The 23,532-nt window shown below is 44.3% G+C and overlaps 1 protein-coding gene and 1 long non-coding RNA gene across 6 annotated transcripts in view; one reads left to right on the top strand and one right to left on the bottom strand.

The window, feature by feature from the left end:
* RASGRP3 (RAS guanyl releasing protein 3) overlaps positions 1 to 23,532 on the top strand; it is a 109,577-nt gene that overhangs the window by 28,239 nt on the left and 57,806 nt on the right. For 4 of the 5 annotated variants that reach the window (XM_019549701.1, XM_019549703.1, XM_019549704.1 and 1 more), the window contains exon 2: positions 23,243 to 23,434. In XM_019549701.1, the coding sequence (XP_019405246.1) occupies positions 23,365 to 23,434 (70 nt within the window). In that variant the 5' untranslated portion in view covers positions 23,243 to 23,364. Of the gene's footprint in view, positions 1 to 8,682; positions 8,854 to 23,242; positions 23,435 to 23,532 lie in introns of those variants that run through there. The other variant, XM_019549702.1, reaches the window with a different exon arrangement.
* LOC109319878 lies at positions 6,639 to 8,381 on the bottom strand. Its single transcript, XR_002103655.1, has 2 exons — positions 8,266 to 8,381; positions 6,639 to 6,810 (listed from the first exon to the last, which is right to left on the bottom strand). It is a non-coding gene; the product is annotated as an uncharacterized LOC109319878 (long non-coding RNA).

Below are 23,532 nucleotides of genomic sequence, written 5' to 3'. Positions count from 1 at the left end.
CTCATCCCTACCAAGCCATAGCACTGTTGGCAATTCTGTTTGTGGCTGGCTCACCTGTTTCGGAGTGTGTTTGTTTTTTGTTTTTTTTAACTCCAGTTGTTGGATTCAATAGATCCCCTGAGGCTTCCAGATTTCATTAAGGGAAAAAAAAGAAAGTTGAATTTAATGCACCCATTTAGTCCCACAGAATGCAATGGAATTAATTTCATATGAAAACATCTGAAGGACTGGGGCACAGGTCATTTAGTTCCAGCAGTAGTGTATTTCTAGTGGTTTTAGTAATATCCTGATATCCAATCTGAATCAGAGTAACCAGTAAATGATACATTGCTCATCGGGTGCTTTCCATAAGGGCAGAGCCAGCCTTAGAGAAAACGGAGCCCTGGACAAACTTGTACTTTGGTGCCCTGCCTACTCCCTCCCTCCGATGCCCCTCCTAAAGTCACCTGTGCTCTGTCTGACAAGCTGGGGAGCTGGGCAGGATGCCTGTCTTGGCAAGGGGCCACTGGCTACAGCCCCATGGAGCTGAGGCAGAGGGAGCTGGAGCCTGCAATGAGTGGCCAGCGAGTGCTGGCACTGGGCCTTGGACACCCTGCAGACATTACAAGAGCCCTCCAGGCCCTCTCCTGATCCCCTCCACAGGCTGCTGGCCCCAGCCCAGGGCTCCCTGCATGTGCCACCCTGCCCTGGCCCTTTTTGCTGAAACCCGCTCCATCCTTCCACCCCAGCATTGCACAAGGCCCGGAGCAATGCCCCAGACTGGCACCACTCCCTGCTGTTCACAGTGACCGTGTGTGTGTGTGTGTGTGTGTGTGTGTTTGTGGTGCCCTCCTGCCCATGGCACCCTGAGTGGTCACCCACATCCCCACATCTAAGGCTGGCTCTGGATATGGGACCAATGTTTATCCTCCTCAGCCAAAGAGGTCTTGCTCATTGTAACACAGACACGCTCTCCTCTGCCAAATTTCTGAGGTAGTGCACAGTCCTCCTGAGGATCCCTAGCATCCAGTCCCTGCTCACTCCAGTTTTTCTGAAGCTCAGTGAAGATGTAATTACTCTGTACAACTGGTCCAACAGGAGAGGCAGCAAGCTGTATCCCTAGTACCTGGGGGTTACACCCTTCTCCTGAGAGGTAGGTGGTGGGACTTTGAGTCCCCTGTGACAACAGAGGGAAATTAATCCAGGTCTTCCATATCACAGCCCTAACCACTGAGGTATTATTTATTTACTAGACTACATGCTGCCCTTCCCAACAAAGGCTCAGTACAGGCAGAAACAACATAGAAAACCAAGTGGACTAGAACAAGAAACAAAAGCTTGCTAAATGGTATCCTAGCCTAGTCTGGCTTGCTAAATGCCTGCCCACATAGGAAGGTCTTACAGAGCTTCGGAGGGATGTCCAGGTTTGTGTTCAGATAGGTCTCAAGGGAGAGGGAGTTCCAAAGCTGAGGAGTGACTACTGAGAACAACCTGCCACCGATTTCACCAAGTGAACTTGGCAAACTGATGGTACTACTAGGAGGTTGTTCTTGGGCTGACCTTAGGGGTCACAATGGTGCATAAGGGAAAAGGCAGTCCCTTACATACATAGGGCCCAGACCTCTTTGGGCCTTTCAGTCAAAACCAGCAGCTTGAAATGTGCCTGGGAAGTTACTGAGGGCCAGTGCAGACTCAGGAGCTCTGGAAGGTGGGGCGGGAGAAAGGTGTTGGGGAGGTAGTGTTCCGTTTTGTGCAGAACCTGATGCATACAGCATATTCTGAGTACATCCAAACAGAGCAAGCTTTATAGGCAAAGGTCTGCCTTATCAAAACTGAGGTGCTGTTGAGCATATCCAGAAGAACTTGACACACCAGAGGAATTTTACTGTGAAAACTGAGATGCCTACAAATTGTAGATACCGCCAGTGTTAGGCACTGAATAATCTGGGGGAATGGTTTGAGGACTGCAATTTTGGACTGAGATACCTATAACCTTTATGTAGCTGACAGCTTCCCTTTGGGCCCTAAGTAAGAGACGTGATTTTCAAATAAAATATGCATGATGGATGAGAGCACTTCTAAAACGTGACCATCAAGGCTACATATAGGCAGTCAAAAAGCCTTAGGTTGAGTCAATTCAGTCATCACAGGTTAGTCTAAGCTGCATAGATTGAACCGATAAGCAAGTGAACAGAGATTCACTTTTGTTTCTGGAAATGCAGCCACATGCCTGCAGTGGTTCAGGTCAGAAGCTGCGGGGCACTAGAGCTATAGCTTGGGCCAAGGCTAGCCCACCCACCCTGCAAGGGAGGGGTTTGTGGGGGGAAGTGCAAAGAAACCTGGGATGCTGGGGAACTGAGCTTACTTGAATCTGAAGAGGACCTGGGACAGAAGTTCAGTAAACCGATTTAACCTAAATCAGTTAGGTCTAATACTACATCCATCCAGGTTTATCTTAAACCAGTTTTGGACATTTTAAAAGCAATTTATGTGCACTAAACTTCTGTTGTATTACAGATTTGAACTGATTTCCAATAATTTATACCGTTTATATGCAATTTCTGTCCCTAGCCCAAGCATCCCAATGGAAACTGCTGCCTGATGGCCACTTTTAAACATCTGTCCCTTAGGCTGGTCTACACATACAGTTTGTACTGATATAAACCCATGCAGTCCCTCATATGGGCACAGTAATGCCAGTCTGCTTGTAAAGGTATAGTTTATTCCTATGCCTGAATGGGACTGAGGCTTTTTTGAAAATCAGGCCACACTAAAACAAGCTCAATACTTGAAAGCCTGGCCCTGAACTCTTCTTTTTTTTAATTACTTTTTTGGAGGCGGCAGGGGAAATCTTTCCCATGGTTTCTAAATCAAGGCCACCCCCTCATCACCCACACTTTAATTTCATTTTCTAACCTGAACACTCTTTTCACCTGAGATTTGCTCTGCCTGGGATACTGTCAGGTTATCATGCAACAGTAAATATGATAGGTTTCCCAGTTACCCCTAGCAAAATGCTGTCAGAACAAAGGAGTTCTTCAGAAAACTCCTGAATCACATGCTAAGGTGGAGGGCAAAATCCATTACCAAACACTGAGTTTCTCCCACACTCATGAGGAAATGATTAGTTTCAACCTGCAATCAACCTGCAATGATTAGTTAGGCTTATGCATGAGATGTGTACCAAGCTACCAGTGTCTGAGGAGGGCCCAACCCAGCCTCTAAAAAGGTGTTACCTATCTCAAGTTACATGGCAATATATTAACTTGAGGGGTGAGGAGCACACAGATCCTTAGTGGAATGTGAAACACTGATACATTAAAAACAGAGTAATGATTAAAGATATGTCTGTACCATCCCCATGGCAATCCCAAAACTGCTCGAGGCATAACAGGGCAGGTCCACCTCCTGAGCCACTTCAATGCTTGCAGCAGCATGCAGCCAGCCAACAAATGCAGCAGTAGCTATTTTTGCCTGACCCCCAAAGGTGGGTCCTGGGGCTACTGCCCTAGTTGCCCTCCTTACTTATGTTACTGCCTATTCCATAAGCACTGCACATTGAACAAATATGTGCTTGCTGTGGGAGGGGAGTCAGGCACACCCAATACCACCCTCTGGAACACGCCTAAGACTGAGACCCTGAAAGCACCCCAGGCACAGCCCCGAAAAACAACCACATTACATTTGTGTCAGCAGGATCTATGGGGTGGGCATTGTTTCCTGGCTTGCTAAGAAGGTGTTGGTCCCGAGGGTTGGGGAATCAAGCTGTTGTTTAGACCAGCTGCTGCTCTCCTGTAGCAATGCCCCTACCTGCTCCCAGCACCTGAGACTGGAAGGGGGGAAAGGAAGTAGAGCCCAGCTTGGAGGGGCGGGGGGGGTCTAATCTACCCGTGTCACCCTCCAGAACCGGCTGAAAAAATCCCAGACCAAACTCCCTGCACTCCCTTTCCCCCTTCCCATTCTGAAGACAGCTCTGGGAGCAGGACTGAGTTGTGCCAGCCCAGCCCTGCTCCCAGCACATGCAGACACAACTTACTGAAGGCACTCCATTTTGAAGTATCTTCATCTAAACTCTCATGCAATGATGGTTCAGATTGTCGTGGGATCAGGCCCTGTTAAAGTGGTCTGCAGCCATGCATTTTGTTTGGTCATAGCTATAGAGCGCGTTCAGGAGCTAGATCAGGTGAATATTGTCACTTCTGTCTGTGCCTTAAAAGACTATTCCAGGTGTAGAATCTGCACTGAAGATGCATCTATGGGTGCAAACAGAAATGCAGCTCCCTAATCAAACTCATGGTGCTTCACAGAAAGCCCCATGAGTTAGATCAATCCTCCTGAGCTTTTGAGCTGGGAGGGTGGCGGTTTAGTTCCAATTTGGAGCTGTGTCTCCGCAAAGGCTACATCTCTGCAATATCCTTCCCCAAGCTCCACCCCGGTGCTCTGTGTGGATGGCAGGAGGGAGAATTCAGGGGAGGGAGCTCATTCTGGGGGTGCCCCAGCCAGCTGGAGTTGGGAAGCAGAGGGATTGGAGGCCCCCCCACATTGGGGGGCTGCATTCTACCCACCCTCCAGCACCGGCTGGGCAAACCCCAGAACAATCTCCCGCCACTCCCTTTCCCCCCTCCCATTCTGAAAACAGCGCAGGGAGCAGAACTGAGTTGTGTCAGCCGAGCACTGCTCCTGGTATGCCCAGACAGAAATTAATGAAGGTGCTCTGTTTTGGAGCGCCTTCATCTGAACCCTCATACAAGGAGGGTTCAGATTCTCACAGGATCAGGCCCTTTTAAAGTGGTCTACAGCTGTGCTCTTGTGTTTGGTCATTGCTGTAGACCACTTTCTGGGCCAGATCAGGTGAAAATTGTCACATCTGCATCCTCTAATGGCCTCACCAATGGGTTTTACAGCAGAAAATATAGTTTGGGCTGTGAATATTGTATTCTCCTCTCGCCCTGTTAAATGTATAGACTTCTAGTGAAATGCAGAGAGTAGCATAATGATACTGCGTATTCTGATTAAGTCTATTACAGCAGTGGATTCTGTTATTTTCATAAAACTGGCTTAGTGTCCATATAGAATTTGTTAAGCAACTGCTGTAGGAAAGCATACTCCAACAGACAGAACTAAAGTTGGGCAAACTTCTTGCTTATTGTATTCTGTATTGAAGTACTTTTCTATAAACAATGTTTATAGAAAGTCTTCTTCCTTCTTTCAGTGGGGATTTCCTTCTTTTAAAAATGCAAAACCCTCCCTCTTTTGTGCCATTCACCCAAATATATATCTTTATTTTTTACAAGACAGAAAGAAGAAACTGTATTGATTGTGTCTTCACATTTGTGCTGTAGCAGTATCTGTATATCCACTGTCTAGCCTCTAGGTTATTGTATTGGTCAGTTTGTCTCCTATAACAGGCTGTTTACCAAAGAAATGGGGCTTATAATCAGCTGACTTGCCTTTACAAGGCAGCAAAGTAAAATATATGTGCCTAATCTGATCAAGCAAACTGATGAAGAAAAAAGTACAGTGTCACCACTGCTTCATCACAAATAATGCCCTTTTCTCCAGGTCTGAATTAATATTTGAAGGACATCTGAAATGTTTGGTTTGAAAAGCCCATTGTATACAGGATTATTTTAACCATTTTCCCTGTATCACTGAGAAACTGTGACCCTGCCATTGTTTAATTCTCCTTCCCTGGGGAAGCTTGCACAAAAAATAGACTAGCTGTAAGGAAGGAAAACTCTTCATGTATTTCGATATCCAGCTTGAGTCAGATTTATCAGAGGCAGTGGGTGGAGCTCTTCCAGTTTCAGTTCATATATGATTTTGCCAGCTTTCCTGTTGGGCCTGCTCACATAGGAATCAAAGCTAGAAACAGATAATTGCATTTGTCCCTAGATAATAAATGCCTGTGTTTATCCCAGAATAAAAATATCCTGGGATTGGCATGTACATCATTCTTCTAGTGAGAGTTTAGCAAGTGACTAAATGCAGTGCCACTTTTCTGCCATTGATTCAATGGTGCAATCCAAGGATAACTGTACAAGCATACTTTGTAATAAACTGGAAAAAACTGCTACTATCTCTTATCTGGGAAACTTTTTTAGGAATTTTCCCAGGGCAGCAGACATAGACATCTGTACAAATGCACTTTGAACCAGGATAAAATGGTTTATCCTGGGCTAAATGTGGTGTCTGTTTGCAGCCAAAGAGTCAGCAATGTTTTGTGTAAATGCAAAATGCTGACTTTGCAAAAGTGCAAACTTCTGTAGGAGTTACCCACTGCACACTCATGTGAATTTGCATTAATGCCAACGATCACACAACAGATCTACCAGATGTCACGTGCCACAACCTCTCTCATCTCAGACATAATTTTAACTTGTACTGACCCCTTAACAAATGACTGATCTCAGACAAGTGGAAAGTTGCAGCCAGGAAGTGCAGAGTTCCATGTATTGGTCATCAATACCTGGTCTCTGCTCCCCTCCTGCTTGGGAATTTATTAGCATATCTATAAGGAAATAGCAGTTGCACCAGAGGCAGAGTTGTCAGATTTGAAAAATGGAAATCTTGTACTGGATCTTTAAAATTGTGGTACTTAACAAAAAAATACATTGTGAACCACAAACATATAAGAATATGTTAACATGATTTTTGTTATCCTTAATATGCAATCATGTTACCTTAAATAGCAAATATTTTGCTCATTTCATGCCCTGTCACTTCTTAGGACTTTAATAGCTCAGTCAAATTCCATTCCAGAATTGCTGTCCTCTGCTGTTACACACTTGTCTTTAGAAGCACACTTACATGTGCCATGTGTCTGTGAGTCTGTGTGCAGAAGGGAAAACACAAAGACAGTGTTAAGATCATCTAAAGATGGAAAATGGATTAATCATCAAAACTTCCTCTTAAATGCAAGGACTCTCTCGATCTCCCTGAATTATCATACATTTTGGCCAGTGTATGAGATTTACCATCCAATTCAAAACTTGTCATATGTCTCACAACACTGATGTGAGCCATTAGCTAGAGCCATCAATGGTATGGGCCAAGGTGCCCTCAAAATACCTTTCCCATGCTTAACTATTCTGCTATGCAACCTTTACCCTCTACCTCTAGACCACCCTCTACCTTTTTTCAGGCACATTGTTTCTTACTAGGCGTGTGCAGAGCAGGCCCTATTTGATTTGGATTTGGATTCAGCCTGAATCAGGGACAGTGATTCAATTTGTTGATTCGGATCACTGTCCCTGCTTCAGTTCAGCCAAACCCAAATCTGAAGATTTAATGTTGATTCGGAGAATCAGCGATTTGGACACAGGCACAAGTTTAAAAGTTTTTTCTACGTGCCTTGAGGTACCAGGCATAGCTTGTGAAAGCTGCGATGCTGGGGTGCATGGAGTGTCCCACAGGAGTTCAAGGTGGGTCCTCCATGTGCTCGGCAGCAAACTCAGAAGTGACACTTCCAGGTCTGCTGGGGAGCGCACAGGGGAGCCCCCCTACGTCCCCCCAGCTCAGCAGTCGGCTTTGTGGGGAATCCAGATGCCCCCCCCCAGACCTAGGAGGCACCAGTCACCAAGCCAGGAGGGCTGGGGGGGGGGCCCTCAGCATGTTCTCCGGTGGACCCAGAAGTGGACTGGAGTGTTTCTGCTGCCAAGTGTGTTGGGAAGCCCCCCGCACTCCTATGGGACGTTCCATGCACTCCAGCATTGCAGCATTCACGAGCTGCTTGATACCTAGAGGTATGTAGAAAAAACACTTGAAGCTGTGTCTATGTCCCAATCTTTCTGAATCTCTCTGAATCAATTCGGAGGGTTCTGATTCGATTCAGAGAGATTAAAGGGTCCTCTGTTTCGATTCAGATTTGGAGATTCAGCCACCGAATTGGGTCGAATCTCTGCTGGATCGAATCAGGGACCAAAGCTTCGCACAACACTACTTCTTACTGCTTAAGTCTCCTAGTTTCTTGCTGCCTCTGCCTCCTTGCCACCTTCCACACACAAAACATCTGCCCTGGTAAGCATTTTGCATTGTAAAAGCACTACTACATTCTGTATGTGTAGGCAAAGTGTTTTTCTGAGCTTGCTGTATGCACTACAGAGAGCCACAGGAGATAAGAAAGAAAACACAGAGTTTAAAGGTTAGTAATAAAGCTACTTTCCCTACAGCCAGAGGCCCAAGATTAATGTGAGCTTTCCTAGATGTACCTGAGATTAATGTCAGCTTCAGAGATAGAATCAGAGGTGTAATTGGGCTTAAGAGGCAAAGTAGGCATGTGCTCACCCCATCTCCCAACATACAGACAGCTTCCTTCTCATTACATAAGATGCAACTGTTCTTCAGGTGGGAAAATTCAGAAAGCAGCAGGAGAGAGAAATCTGGTCAAGTAATTGGTACAGAAAAAGGTAAAATGTACTTTGCACTGAAATCTCCTCCTCTCTCATTTAACTGTCTGGAGAAAATAGTTCTGTTGTCTCTTGACAGCGACAGAGAACCTGGATGCCAGGAAAAACCTCCCTTCCAAAGCTCACAATATGTTATGTCAAGTAAATTATTAAATGATAATGCTATACCTCCCACCTGGAAAGTTTTGCATGCATACTAAACTTCCCACAGGTGACTCATCCCAGTAGCTACAGCACAAGCGTGTGGGCCAGTAATTGGTGTTTAACACTCTTTAGTCCTTTGAGATGAGGAAACTTTTTTAGAATCTGTGAATGTGCCAAGAGCACTTGCTTATTCTACCATGGTCAATAAATGGGATATCACAGAAGCGTGTGTTGTGGGCAGGTCTCTCTCCAGGGTAACTACATTAGAGGCCATAAACTGATATCACAGGGGAATTTTGGTATGGAACGGATTCATCATCAGGTCAGTCTAGATCAGAGGTTTTCAACCTTTTTTCATTTGTGGATCCCTTTGGAAATTTTGAATGGTGGTGGGGACCCCTTTGAATTGTAAGTGTGATTATTCACATACTTTTGATTGATCATAGTCTTCTTTTGCAAACCCCTTAGACATAGTCTGTGGACCCTCAGGGGTCCACAGACCACTTGTCTAGATGATCTAATAATGCCTTTTGACATTCAAATCTATGAAGGATTCTTTTTTAACTCTTGCAATTCCATTGCATGGGTTGGGATATTTGTTGTCTTTCCTGACTCTTGAATTGTTGGCCTGGAGTTGTGCTATAACGCAAGCATCTCGGATTCCACAGAAAATAAAAAATAAGTTTATGTAGAAAAGCTGTGTAAACTAGTATGCACTGCAGTAATTATAGCTAGATATCCTTTAGATGTCCTCAGTGAGTGAGCTTTGCTTTGGCAGTGACAATTCTATGGTACTTGGATAGTGAAGTTGTCAAGATTGGTTGGGATCCTACCTCTTTAAGCAATTTAATGTGTAATATTTCTAGTCTCCATGGTTTATTAACTAAAAGTGGCCCAATATGATAATAATTAATTTTTTGAGCAATCCACTGTGAAGATAACTAACTCTATGTTTGTGTTTGAAGGTTAACTAACATGGCAGTTGTCATTATGATTCCTTCTAAGCCTAATACATTCCCAGAATATTTTACTGTCATTCTTCATGGGTGATGGAAGTTCATGCTTTGACATCTGTGATATAGTTTGTGGCATAGATCAAGAATGACTTGTAAGATATTGCTATCTGGATTAGCTGGGGGCATACTTATATACTGAGATAGCTGTGCAGACATAATGAAGGCAATAAGGAAACAGAAGCTGTATTTGAACAAAAATATCAGTTTATTAGATCTCTGCCAGCCTTCAAGGGAAATGCACTATTTCCCATGTTTTTCTCCCTTAAAGGAGAAAATCTGGGTTTTACCACATTTTTCTGTAGTGAACAGAAAGCCTGGATCCCTGATTATTAGGGCTGTGCAAAGCTTCGGTCTCTGATTCAATTCAGCAGAGATTCGGCCTGATTTGGTAGCTGAATCTCCTCACTGAATTGAATCAGAGGACCCTTTAATCTTTCTGAATCAAATCAGAACCCTCTAAATCAATTCAGAGAGATTTGGAAAGATTCAGCGATTTGGACATAGACACAGCTTTAAATGTTTTTTCTACATACCTTTAGGTAGCAGGTGGCTCATGAATCCTGCAATGCTGGGGCAGATGAAATGCCCCACAGGAGTGCAGGGGGCTCCCCAGCGCACTCAGCAGCAGACCCGGAAGTGGACCAGCAGCACTTCTAGTCCACTTCTGTGTCCTCCAGGGAGCATGCTGGGGACCCCTCCCCCGAGCCCCCCAAGCTCAGCGACTGGTGCCTCCTGGGTCTGGGGGGACACCTGGGTTCCCCCTGTGGCCAGTTGCTGAGCCAGGGGTGCGTGGGGGTCCCCCCCTTGCACTCCCCAAAAGACCCAGAAGTGGACCAAAAGCACTTCTGAGTCCACCAGGGAGCATGCTAGGGCCCACCCTGGACCTCTCCAGTTCAGCGACAGGTGCCTCCTGGGCTGAGGGGGCGCCTGGGATCCCCCTGTGGCCAATTGCCAAGCCAGGGGAGCACATGGAGGGCCCCCCACACTCCTATGGGATACTCCATCCACCCCAGCACCACAGCAGTCACAAGGTGCACCTGGTACCTTGAGGTATGTAGACACATTCGGATTCAGCTGAATCAAATCAGGGACAGTGATTTGGGCCGAATCCAAATCCAAATCAAATAGGGCCTGCTTTGTATACCCCTACTGGTTTTAAGTATAGTTATAAGTATACCTCTTCTGGTCATGGCTGTTGCTCTGTTTATGAATGCAATAAGTAGAGAACAGAACTTAGTAGCATTGGAGAATCTGATGGGCCATAAAGCTTTGTTACTTGAGAGGCTGTCTGAGTAGTTGATATGGGTGGTACAGTTGTGAATGCAGTTAGTTCTTAAATGTTCTGTGAATTAATTTAAATATTCTGCTAGTTAAATCCAATAGAGGTAGAAACTTGATCTACCTCTATTGGACTTACGTGCATTATTTGTTATGTACACTAACAAATAATACACATAATGTAATTAAGAACTGACAGTTATTAAGTTAAAGGCTTGTGGAGAAAAACTCCTGGAATAGTGAACTGCCCAACTGAGTCCCTGTGTTAACTTTGGTCCAAACAGATGGCTCATTTGGTCCCTGCAGACTTAAAGGTCCAGGAATCAACTTGCACAGGTGCTCCAATCTCTTATTTTTAATTATATTTATTGTAGTGATGCCTAGGCACGATCTAAGAACAGGGCCTCATTATGCTAGACACTGTGCACAAAGTAGCAGACAGTCATAGCATGAAAGAGAGGAAAAAGGTGTAATATAGAGAGTACTTATAAGGCAACTTCTCTTGAGATATTTAATTTCTTCTCAGCTCTCTTCTGAATACTGCTGCTGTTAAATCATCCTTGTTCATCTGCTGGCATTTAGCTCTGTCCTTCCCTCCAGTAGCACATATGGCTGAGGCTGCAGTTACAGGGAGAATTCATTTATGTTGTGTTACAATTTCCAGGGGGAAGAGGACGGGGAAAGGTCTAATTTACTGGGAAAAAAGAAAACCACAAGCATGTCCTATCCTTGTAAAGAATGAGTCTCTTGTGTGCTGGCCTACAAGAAGCTTATGCATGAACTGAAGCCCAAAGGGATGCTTGTATGTCAAAGTTGTAGTGTTAACCTGTGGCTATCTTTATTATTTTTACATAGAAGGAAAATAGGCTACCTTAATTAGCAAGAAAACAATTTACACAGACAATTTTGTTGTCTTAACTGACAGGGTGGGGCTAAATTTTATTTAGTTAAACAAATATAAGTAAGTCTGTGCACAGACATTCTTAAACCTACTTACAGCTTCCACCTGTAACCAACATATCCAGATTCAAACCATTACAGAAATGTTCACCCAAGGGCTGGCTCTTGTTTGACCTTTTAAAACTACTTTTAGATAAATCTGCTAGTGTGCCCCTCCTCTTGCAGCAAAAGTGATGTATTTTAGCTTTACTGATTAAAAGTAGCCATAATTTAAGACTTTTAAAATCAAAGCATGTGCCACAACACACTAGTTTTATACTGTGATGTTTCTGTGTGCTTGCATTTGTACATAGGGAAGTGATCACCCATTACGGGATGACCAGTTTTTTCAAGAGTTCATTGTCTTTACATTCATTTAAACAGAACCAGCAAGACATCTGCATTATAGTTGCAGAACACAAATTTTAATTGCATTTCCAAAACCCCTAGGGATGATAATTTATTACTACTTCCTGATCTCTGAATACATCATCATAGATGTTTCTGTTGTCTTGGAAATAACAATTTGGAAATGGACAACACTGGAAATGTTGATAGCTACTTCCATCTAAGAATGATGTTGTTTCAACAGATAAGCATGGCACATTTGATACTATGACTCAGTTCCCAGAACTATTGGTTGTGTCCCAGTTGACAGGGAACACCTTAAAAAAAAGCTGAGAATGAGTAGTGAGGCAGGGAGGTATGCTGATTGTGTTTGCGCTGCCTGAATATTCACTGAACACTGACTAAAGTCTCAGAGTCCCATCCCAACATGCACTGGGCTTACTGTAAAACTTACAATCTGCTCTCTCCTTTGAAATGACTTGGTAAGAATTTGGAAGTGATAGTCACAAAACATTGCAGTAAGGGTATTTACATAGCATTGCTACCTCCACCAGGCATGTGTTAGCTAAGAATCAGTTCCTTTCTAGTAGCTTCAGCTAAGCCTACAATTAACCAATTTTTTTGTTTGTTTGATAAAGCCAAAATATTACATTCTGTATCCTGATACACACTAACCAGGTGAACTTACTGAGGTACAAGGCCCTTGCCTATCCTCTCACTCCTTCCTGATCATGTTGTTAAGTCCAAGCCCACCTTAGAACTAAACTGGAAGGCTCTTTGGCAATAGTATAACTAAGGGAGGATGGCCAGGGCAGCAGCCCCAGGCACCACCTTTATGGAGAGGCACAAAAACAGTCATTGTCACAGCAGCAGCTGATAGCCACAACCGGCACAGCAGGAGCCAGCACTGCCTCAACCATAAAACTGTGCTGCTAAGCCTCTTCTCCTTGGATTTTGTCTCTGACCTCTCTCTGGAAGCTCATGGTCTTTGATGCTATTAAACTGTTAATTTCATTTGCCCCTTGTGAACTCATCTCTATTTTTTTAAATAATAGCACATTGGAAAATTTCCTCTGTGATGCTGGAACTGGAACAGGTGCAAAGAAGGGCTACTAGGGTGATCAGGATAATGGAGACCCTATCTTACAAGAGAAGGCTAAAAGAACTTAGCTTGTTTAGCGTAGCAAAATAAAGGCTGATAGTAAATATGATAGCTCTCTATAAATATATCAGGACGGTAGAAGGACTATTTCAAACTAAAGACAATATTGGCACAAGAACAAGGTCAAGAATAAAAAATTAGCAGGAGTTTCCTAATCAGAAGAGCAATCAGACTCCAGAACAGTTTTACAAAGGAATTAGCAAGAGCAAAAGAGCTAACTTAAGCTGGAGCTCAGTAAATTTATGAAAGGGATTATATGACATGGTACCTTTGACAACAGGAGACTAGACTCACTGACCCAGGAGGTCCCTTCCAGTTCTACTTTCCAGTTTTGTTTCCTATGAACTAAGAGATGGCAATTCAAAGCATGCTGTATTTTTTTAAAGCTTAAATGTGCAGATTACCCAGAGAATCGTCTCCAACTCTAAAGGAGTGTTTGCACTCTTGCAGGACACACTTTCTGCCAAAGAATGCTAGGCTTTGCTAAGTAAGGATTACTATTTTGTCATGAAGAAAAGGGAGTGAGTGGGTGGGTGCATTCAGACAAGTGTGCATGTGCCTCTGACAGCGCTCAAACCCCTTTAAGACACTGTAAGACACAAAAAAATGTTCCCCACGCTGCATATAGTTGCAGTGTGACGTCAAAATTTGATACCTGGAGATCCAAGTATCAAAAAATACCCTGGGGAAAAAAAGCAGGGCATGGCACAGTCCCGGACCATGCCCTGAGGCAACTGAAGCTCAGGTCCTCCACAGAGATGCTCTGGTAGCCAGCCAAAGTGTCTCTACAGCTGGCCCTTGCCCCCATGCTGAAGCACATTGCCTGCCCGTGCAGGGCAAGCAGCAGTGCAGGCTGCAGGGACAAGAACCTGGGCTCCTGCCAAGTAAGTAGGAGGTAGGGGGACCAGAAAAGGGGGGAAGGGACTATGACAGGACCCAGCTCTCCCCTTGGTTGCCCAGCTCTTTCCGCATTTGCCCAGCTCCCAATTGCTTCCCCACCCAGCCCCACCCCCTCCCTGCACAGCCCACACTCACCAGCTGCAGCAGCAGCTGTCAGGGCCACTTGGGGCCTCCTGCCATAACTTCCCCACGTGGTGCAGGGCAGCGGGGCCCAGAGGGGCTCAACCATGGCCACCTGGCACCCATGCTGCCACATTGTGTGGGTGCTGCCCAGATAGGCAGGGCAACATGTGCTGTCTGGCAGCTCAGAGCTGCTCCAACTGTCACCTGGGTCCGGCACCACTCAGCCTGAGAGGCCCTGAGCTGCCTGACAGTGCGCAGTGCCCTACTGAGCCGGGCCGCACCCACATGATATGACAGTGGCAGCACAGATGCCAGGCAGCTAGAGCAGATCCCCACTGCCCCCCGCTGCCCTGCGCCACACGGGGGGCTCTGCCCTGAGGCCCCAGCAGCCCTGACAGGCACTGCTACAGCCAGTGAGTGCGGGAACGCTGGGTCGGACGGGGCAGCGGTTGGGGGCTGGGACCAGGTGGGGGAATGATCGGGAGAGCTGGGCGAATGAGCAGGGGCTGAGGCCAGGCAGGGAGCACTTGGACCCTGCAGGAGGGGCGGTAGCCTCTATGGGAGGGTGTGTGGCCCCTGTTGGACGACTGTGGGCCCATGGTGGGGATGCTGTAGCCCTGTTGAGGGGCTGTGCCCTGTGCGGGGCAAGGGACCCACCCCTCCTGAGCAACCCCGCCATATGCCTCCCCACACCTGCAGTCCCCCTACAATCCACCTGTAAACCCCACGCCCCCAAGCTACCCTCACAAACCCCTCAACCACATACCTGGTCCTGTGGGTCAGGAGTGAGGGGATTGGGGTAGGGATAAGCTGTGGGTTGTGATTATGGAGCAAGGGCAGGGACAGGGAACTGGCATATCAGTGCTGCTTAGTGCTGTACATCCTGGAGAGTGAAGGGGGTAGGGGCAGCTCTGATTTTTCTATGACCAAAAAACCAAAAGTCATTGCCCAACTGATTTGATCTCTCTCTCTCTATATATATATATATTTATGTTTAGTGGTCTTTTGTTTTAATTGTGGAAGGACTTGGATTTGTGGGTATTTTAAAGACTGACTTTGGGATTTTTTTATTAGGGATTTTGCAGTTTTTAAATAGGAAACACCAGAATTTCTGCTAGTGAGACAAATGGCAAGACCAACGCAGAGCAACCTACTCAGAGCTGGCACCTGGGACCGAGCTGGAGGTGGCTGACTTCCTGGCCACTTGAGGCCAGGAGGGCATGCTTTGACAGTTCAAAAAAGGCCACCACACTAAGAACACCTCCAAGGCGATAGCTGCCCAGATGGCTGGGTGGTGGTACACATAGCAGTAGTGCTGCAGAAAGGCCAACTCTGCAGCCACAGCCCACTGGCAGCTGGCCCAGAGGTGCAGATGCCTCTGATGGCCATGTAGTCCCCATCTGGGTCTGGCAGGCATGCAGCCTCAGAGCTACATGCTGTTGCAGGTGACAGCAGGTCACAGGCAGGCAGTAGCCCCCACTGCCAGACTGCTGCAGTGGGTAGAGGGTGCAGGGCTGCTTCAGTAGTCTGGCTGGCAGAAGAGGTAGTGTCCCCAGATACAATTAGCCAGGCCCCAGAAGCTCCTGAGAGTGAGTAGCCCTGAGCTACTTGCCAGAGCAGCTTTTTATACTGCTGGGGCCAGCACAGAGCAGCTTTTTATACTGGGGCTAGCACAGGTACTGGCCCCGGCCTCTAGCTCCCCATAGCTGCAGTCTTAGGAGGAGGCAGGCAGAGTTATTTTGCTCCAGTTGACACAATTTGCCCCACACCAAAGTGCATGTCCAGGCACATGCACGGAGGTAGGAAGCTCCATCTCAAATTTGCACCACTTCTATTTGAGCTGCTGCAAGTGCACGTGCCTGAATATATGGACACACCCAGCATGCGCATACAATATGAACCATTTTCATTTGCAATGGATTATGTGAAAAGTGTCTATTGATGACTTTTCTTTCTGAACAGGCAAGGCCATACAGTTAGTATTAATGTTGTTGCTAAACAGTAGATCCAAACTTCCAGATTCTTTATTGGTTTATCAATAGGCTTTTAATGGAACCTGACTGGCACATTGCATTTCCAACCAAAGTTCTACCTTAGCCAAGATTTTTATTGGGAATAATAAATAACTTGGTACAACATTTTTTGGAATATTATTTATTAGCTTTATCAAAATCTGGTGCTTTCTTTTACTCCCTCTTGCTCTCCCTCCCCCTTAATATCCTGGATTGGGCACTAAAATTCACTCTGGGTGCATCTACACATCTGCTTTACTGTGGAGCTGACTAATTAGCTCTGCAGTAAAGTGTTACTGTCTACACATGTGCTTGTATTAGTGCACAGTAAATTAATTAACTCCAGTGTAGTATAGTACTGTCTGGGACAAGTACTATACTACAGCTGAGTAGTTATGTGCACTGAAACACACAGGCAGAGAGTGACCAGGGCTGGCTGGGCACAGGAGGTGCTATAGTGAAGGGGCTGCCAGCTGGCTAGCCCTACACTGGAACACCTTTGTACCCCAGCCAGTACCTCTGTAGCACATTGAACCGGGCTGACCCCCAGACCCCCTTCCAGTCCGGGGGGGGGAGGGGCTGCTCCACCCCAGCTCAACATGCTGCAGTCCCAGGCACACACGTAAATGCTGCATCCAAGAGAAATAAACACTAGTGCAGACTGTGCCAGAGCTTATTGTTACCTGCTAATTGCATGTGTAAATGTACTCACTGTGCTGTTATTGGTGTACTGTCTCTGATAACCTCCAGTTCTTTTGAATCTCTGCCTTCTTCCTCCTGTTCCATAATTGTTTTAGCTTTTTGGAAAGTCAATCTGGTAACTTTTGGGGTTGCATAAATAGAACAGTCCTTTCCAGTCTCTGCCCAAATAATGGGCCTGGTACTGAGCTCCCCCACTTTCCCCCCAATTCCTATTGAAGGTGGTCAGGCACTTGACAGATTGCAGCTTTAGTCCTAGAACTGTGGAATTCCTTGGATCAAGCTCCCAAATTTTGAATGTTCATAATTATTTAGCACTCATACTACTGTTTAGTGCTTGGCTGTTCCTGACACTATAAATCTATTTTCAATTGTGGTACAGCACTTAGATGCTCTGAGAATATGTGATTTAAATAAATCTCAGCATGGGTGAATCTAGGATTTTGAAAAGGAGGGTGCAGATTTTATGACATATTACTTTTAACCCAACACATTTTTCTCCAGTTAAAGAGAAACTAGCTTTATTAATATGCCAGGGAGGCTAGCAGTACATTATTCAGTTTAAGATCAAAGTAAAAACAAATATAACTATTGGAACATGCACTAATTCAGTAGATTATATATAAAGTTAAAAAACCCACAACTAACCAGACAAAAATAGTCAAAAGATATTGTCTCATTCATCCTGTACCCATTATAGTTCAGATTCATAAAACAAAATCTAGCCTTCTTGAGCACATTGACAGTGCCTCTAACACTTCACTGTCAATCATTTCTACACCTGAGTTAATATCATCACAGCAGAGTTAAGGTTTTCAGCTACAGCTAAAAACACTCTGCAGGGCTGTGAAAATAGAAAAGAGACATTACCAGGAATGTCTAACAGACAGTGACATTGCAAAAGAAAGGGACATCAAGTAGTGGAACATCAAACCCATTAAAAAGGATGGAGGGTTGTTAACACCTATGGAGTAGGTAGAGATTAACAGGAATCAGAGAGATGACAATGACTCATGAAGTTGACTGACTGACTGTCTCAGCACATAGAAATGTGGTCACCCCTCCCAGGCAGTTGGCTTTAAAGCCTCAGTGGACCAGGAATCAAAGCGGGAATCAAAATAACTGCACCAGTGAATCCCCCCTTCCTTCCCCCTCAGATCTGCCCCTGGACCTCAGATTAAATAATATTGGTACATTAGTGAAACAATTAGCCCAACTGGTCTAATAGGAACACACAGAATTGGGATGCAAAAGGCCTAGATTTAGGTCTGGCTCATTCCCCTTGACCAAATTACTTAATCTACCCTGTGACTCAGTAACTTCCTCATCTGTAAAGATGGAAAAGGCATTTCCTGACCTCAAAGAAATGTTATGAGGATAAAATCCTTTAATGGCTATAAAGTACTGCTAGGTGGGCAAAAGCCATAATACAAAAATGTCATCAAGCTTCACATGGGGACATTAGTTATTAGGCCTGTGTGAATAGGGAATTATTTGATTCAGATTAGCCCAATTCAGATGACAGTGATTCAATTTGGAGGTTCACATCACTGTCCCAAATTGGTTTGGACAAACTGGCTTCCAAAGATTTGGCACTGATTCAGAGAGATTTGGTGATTCAGCCATAGACTATAATGGGGAAATCACTGAAATACCTATAAATTTGTCATTTTTTGGCAGATTTAAATGAAAACAGCCAAGATGGTAGCCCCTTCTGAGGGCTGCCAGGTTTCAAGGAGACAGGTGTAAGGGTTTCTGGGAAACTGCACCTCAAGGTGCAGACAAGCAAAACACATGATGTGTGACTTTGTGTATGTGTTAAGGCACAGCAGTATGAAAACAGCAGGCATGGTAGCCCCTTCTGAGGCCATGAAGCCTTCCAAGTTTCAAGGAGATAGGTACAAGGGTTTCTGGGAAACTGCGCCTCAAGCAGAGGCTTATATGCTGTTTCTTTGTCCCTCCCCCAGAGCACTGTGATTGGAAGGGGACTCAGGGAAAGATCACAGTCATTGGTCAGCTACAAATATCAATCTTTCCTCCCCACTCCCCTCCATCTTCTCAGTTTCTATTCCCCTGAAAGACTGCCTTCAGAATCTCTGAATTTTCAAAACTTTTCCAAATTGATTCGAAGACTCCAAATCAGTTCAGAGGGTTTGTTTGGTCTCCCAGTTCAATTTGGATTCAGCGATTCAGCCTCTGAATTGGGTCGAATCTTCTCTGAATCAAATTGGTGACCAAAGCTTCGCACACCCCTATTAACTATTGCTATTTCTCCTCTTTGGTAACACTGATAAACAAGTAATTAACACTAAAAAAACCCAGAAAAGTGCTTGCTTTTCAAAGCCCTTCCTTTCCTACCGTTCTGTTTGGCTACTTTCTTGGAGCAAGGAATATGTACAGTAATGGCTCCTGCAAGACCTAACTGAAGCAGTATTTTAACATACAGGGACTTACCTATGCAAAAATGTGTGGCCTGATATATTTTTTTTTAAATATCAGCACAAGTTGGTGGTGATTGGCCCTGGAAAATAAGCCCAATTATTTTCAAGACATAAGACCAGATGCAATAATTGACTTAGGTGCTTATTATGGGACTTAGAAAAAAACTTTAGGAAATAAATCTAAAATGTAGGATACATTTCTTTTAAGGGCCATGTTCTAATTTCACCTAACTCTGGGAGCAGCTGTACTCTATAGCCACAATACTTTTTTACTTCAAATAAAGTAATGATTTTGGGAGCAGTAATTGGAAGCCAGGACTTCTCTTAGCTGAGTACAATAACCACTAGACCTCTTGTATTCTGTCTCTGGGCCCATGAATACTGCATTCCTTTCTGCACTGTGCCCTGGCTTCAAAAGGAATGGAGCACCCAGAATTACCAAGACCCTGGTGGGAAATACAGTTTTATGGGAGACTGGAGATGCAGGTCCCCTTTGAAGGGTCCCCCTTTGAAACCCTTCAGGCTAAGAAGGGGGGAAAAAAACCTGTGTTTTCTGCTTCCTGGCTGAATACTACACTGATGTATAGAGAGAGGGTTCCTCCTCCAGCCCTATTTAAAAGAGTGAGCATGTTCAGTTCTTTGAATAAAAGGGTAGAAGAGCCTGTCATTCCTGACAGCCAAGTGTCTGTCTAACTTGTTCTTGAAAATTTCCAGGGATGGAGATTCCACAACTTTTCTAGGTAGCCTGTTCAAATGGTTAATCAGTCTCATAGTCAGGAACTTCTCTAAATCACAGTTTCATAGATGTAATGGAAACCCGGAAAAACAGCTTTGTCTGAGATCACCAAGAAATCTGGCATTGGCCTCAATATCCCGCAAAATCAACCAAAAAAAAAGTGGTAGTGAGGTAGACTGAGTGAAGGCACCCTCTACCAATCAGCGGTGAGGGGCAGGGCAAAGAAAGTGGTAGTGATAAAGACTGAATGAAGAGGCTCTTTGCCAATCAGTGATGAGGGGTGGGGCCTCCACAAAATAGGCTCTGCACACCTTGAGCAAGCCACAAAAAACCTGTTATCTTGCTGTGACTTAGGTAGTCCCGACTCATAGTCAGAAAGTTCTTTCTACTCACTAACCTAAATTGCCTCTGCAGCAGTTTGAGGCTGTTGTTCCTAGTTCCATTCCCTACAGCTACAAAGAAAAGTCTAACTCCATCCTCTCTAAAATCACCCTTCTGGTATTTGAAGCCTGTTTTCAAATCTCCCCTCAGCCTTCTCTTCTTAGATCAGGGGTTTTCAACCATTTCTGATTAAAGGCACCCCTTGTCAGACTCGCTCATCATCGTAACTTTCACTTGTTTTTTTACTACAAAAAAGTAAGAGTATTCTTCTGTTGCAAAGGACTCAGAAAGACCAGAACAAGTCAAAATGCATTTGACATTATTGATTCCTATTTCATAGATTTCATAGATATTAGGGCTGGAAGGGACTTCGCAAGATCATTGGGTCCAACCCCCTGCCCAAGGTAGTCAGCAGGAAGTCAGCTGCGGTCAAATCACCCCAGCAAACTTTGAAAACTCTAGGTTTATCTCATGAATCATGTGCCAGTGTTTGCATACCTAACAGTGCTAATATTGCACGGCACTCCATGGCACCCTGAAAAGGATCTCAGGGTATACCAGGATGATCCAACACCGTGGTTGAGAATCACTGTTTTAGTACCTATTCTGAAGTGTCCCGCTATATGTAATAGGAGCCAAAGCACCTAACACATGGCTCTTGTTTCTATTCAGGCACCTGGTCCCCAAATAGGCTGCATAGCACCTATGTCCCTCATTAGAGGTCACCCATAACAGCTAGGGACAGATATTATATATAAACCAGTTAAGTGATTGGAAACTGGTTTAAACCTGTAAGTTCAGTGCACATAAACCTCTTCCAAAATGGCCAAGACTAGTTTAAGATAGACCTGGATGAACATAGTATCAAACTCAACTGATTTCTTTAATACAAATTCTTTATCAGTTCAATCTACACAGCTTAGAGAACTCTGTGAAGACAGAATTGTTTCAGTCTGTGGCTTTTTGACTCTGTTCTTAGCCAAGAACTTAACTTCAGGTACCCATTCTTTTTTGTAAATCTTGACCATGTATTACAGTGAAAATCTTAAAAGCAAAATGAAACTGGATACTAATTAGAAAACATTGGAGCATGTGTATAGGCACCCCAGGCTTCCATGTCTTCATTGCTACCATTACCTGTGCTAACTAGATTAAAGCTAGCCTGAGTGTGCTAGACTAAGCATGCCACAGTCTCACCTTCATTTTGCTGCAGACCTGTGTAGTGAAGGCAATGTGAGGGTGTATCAGAGATAGGTTAGTGGGATAATTTTAATAAAGGAGGTGCAGAAACTTCCCTGAGGATACAAAGCTATGGTTGCTATGAGTGTCTGGAGCATATGGTGGGTGTGTAACTCTGAGAAGAGCAAAGGTTCTGCATTGTTACTGCTCACCCAATACAAAAATCATATTATACAGGTTTCCCTTGCTTTATGCTGTACATGTGTTCCTGGAAAATAGCACATAACTTGAATTTGCATAAAGGGAATCCACTTTACAATGTAACAAATAGGGATATGTTCCAAGACCTCGGCTGTACTGACCCCCAGCCCCATTTCTACCACTTTTGCAAGAAAATGTTGGCACTCACCAACACCAGACAGTACACACAAGCACAGGGCCCTGTCATAATAGGGATGGCAACTACAGAAACATGTGTTGTAGACAACGTGTTTGGAGCACAGAGCCACACAGGAGAATGTATTTTGGTGCGCATCACTCCCACAGTGCACTGCACAAAGCAGCTGACTGTGGGCTTCAACAACACGGATCGCATATGAGTTAATTTACCTCACATGTAACGAATTTATGGTATGAAAAGGGTCATTGCATAAGAGCAAACTTTCATATACAAAACCCACATAATGCAAGGCATACCTACACTAAGCTCACTTAAAAGAAACTTCCCTTATTCCCTCAATGCTTTGACTGTCATATGCCAGTGTAATCCCTCCACTGGTTTCTTTCCTTACGAAGTTGTTGAATGTGCTACAAATTTTTGGTTACCACATATTTATTTACCACAAATTTAAAGGAAACTTACATATATTTTAAAAATTGAGATACTTTAAAAATAGGTTTCTAGAAATTTTATAGCAGATACAAATACGGTTCTCTGCTGCTTTTTAATTGTAGCTGTTAAAAGGCTTGCCACATTTCTATAAATTTGAAATCAGCCATGTGTAGTCCTTAAAAGTAGACATGTTTTAAGGGCATTGCAAGGAGTGTTTTGTAAAGTCCCTACAACTGGGGAGAGATTCATAAAAAGACATTTGGGTGCTTAGCCCCCACTATCATTCAACAGGAGATGACCCCCTGTCATTAATATCTTTGAAAATCTCTTCCTTTTTACTTTAGTATGCGTTCTCTAGAATGTGCTTATGATCTGTACTAATGTGCATCATTGTACATGAGTCATGTCCTAGCATAACATCTGGTTTGTGTTTTCTGACATCTCTGTGGATTTATTTTGGACTAGCGAACAAATAATGAAACACTTTATTAGAAGTTAGCATGGACTGAAAATGTGTGAGGGTCTTTCATGTTCTTTGTGTTGTGTATGTGTGGAGGGAAAAATCAGTTTACAAAAGGATGTGCTGAATTGTAAATAGTCTATCCTGATAATGCTTCTGGACAGTCCTCTTATGATAATTTCCTTTTCTTTATTTTTATCTGCAGATTTTCCATGAAGTCCAGCTAAGAATGCAACCAACCATAAAGAGATAAGGCCTGTTTCGCTGTACAGATATTCTTCTGTGTGGTGAAAATGGCTCTAATTTTTTGACGACGACTAAAGGAAAATGGGGTCAAATACACTTGGGAAAGCTGCAACATTAGATGATCTTTTGAACACTTGTATTGAAATGTCTGGTATGAGCCTGTTAATTTGTTTCGCTCCTTGCTGTTTTAAAAATGCATCTTCTCTTATAACTTTGCTTCTTTTACCACCTTGTTCAGTCCATGCTTCC

Source organism: Crocodylus porosus, unplaced genomic scaffold (genome assembly GCF_001723895.1).
Source record: "Crocodylus porosus isolate Cpor-Errol unplaced genomic scaffold, CroPor_comp1, whole genome shotgun sequence".
Taxonomy (NCBI): Eukaryota; Metazoa; Chordata; order Crocodylia; family Crocodylidae; genus Crocodylus; species Crocodylus porosus.
This window is presented reverse-complemented; position numbering and strand designations above follow the sequence as displayed.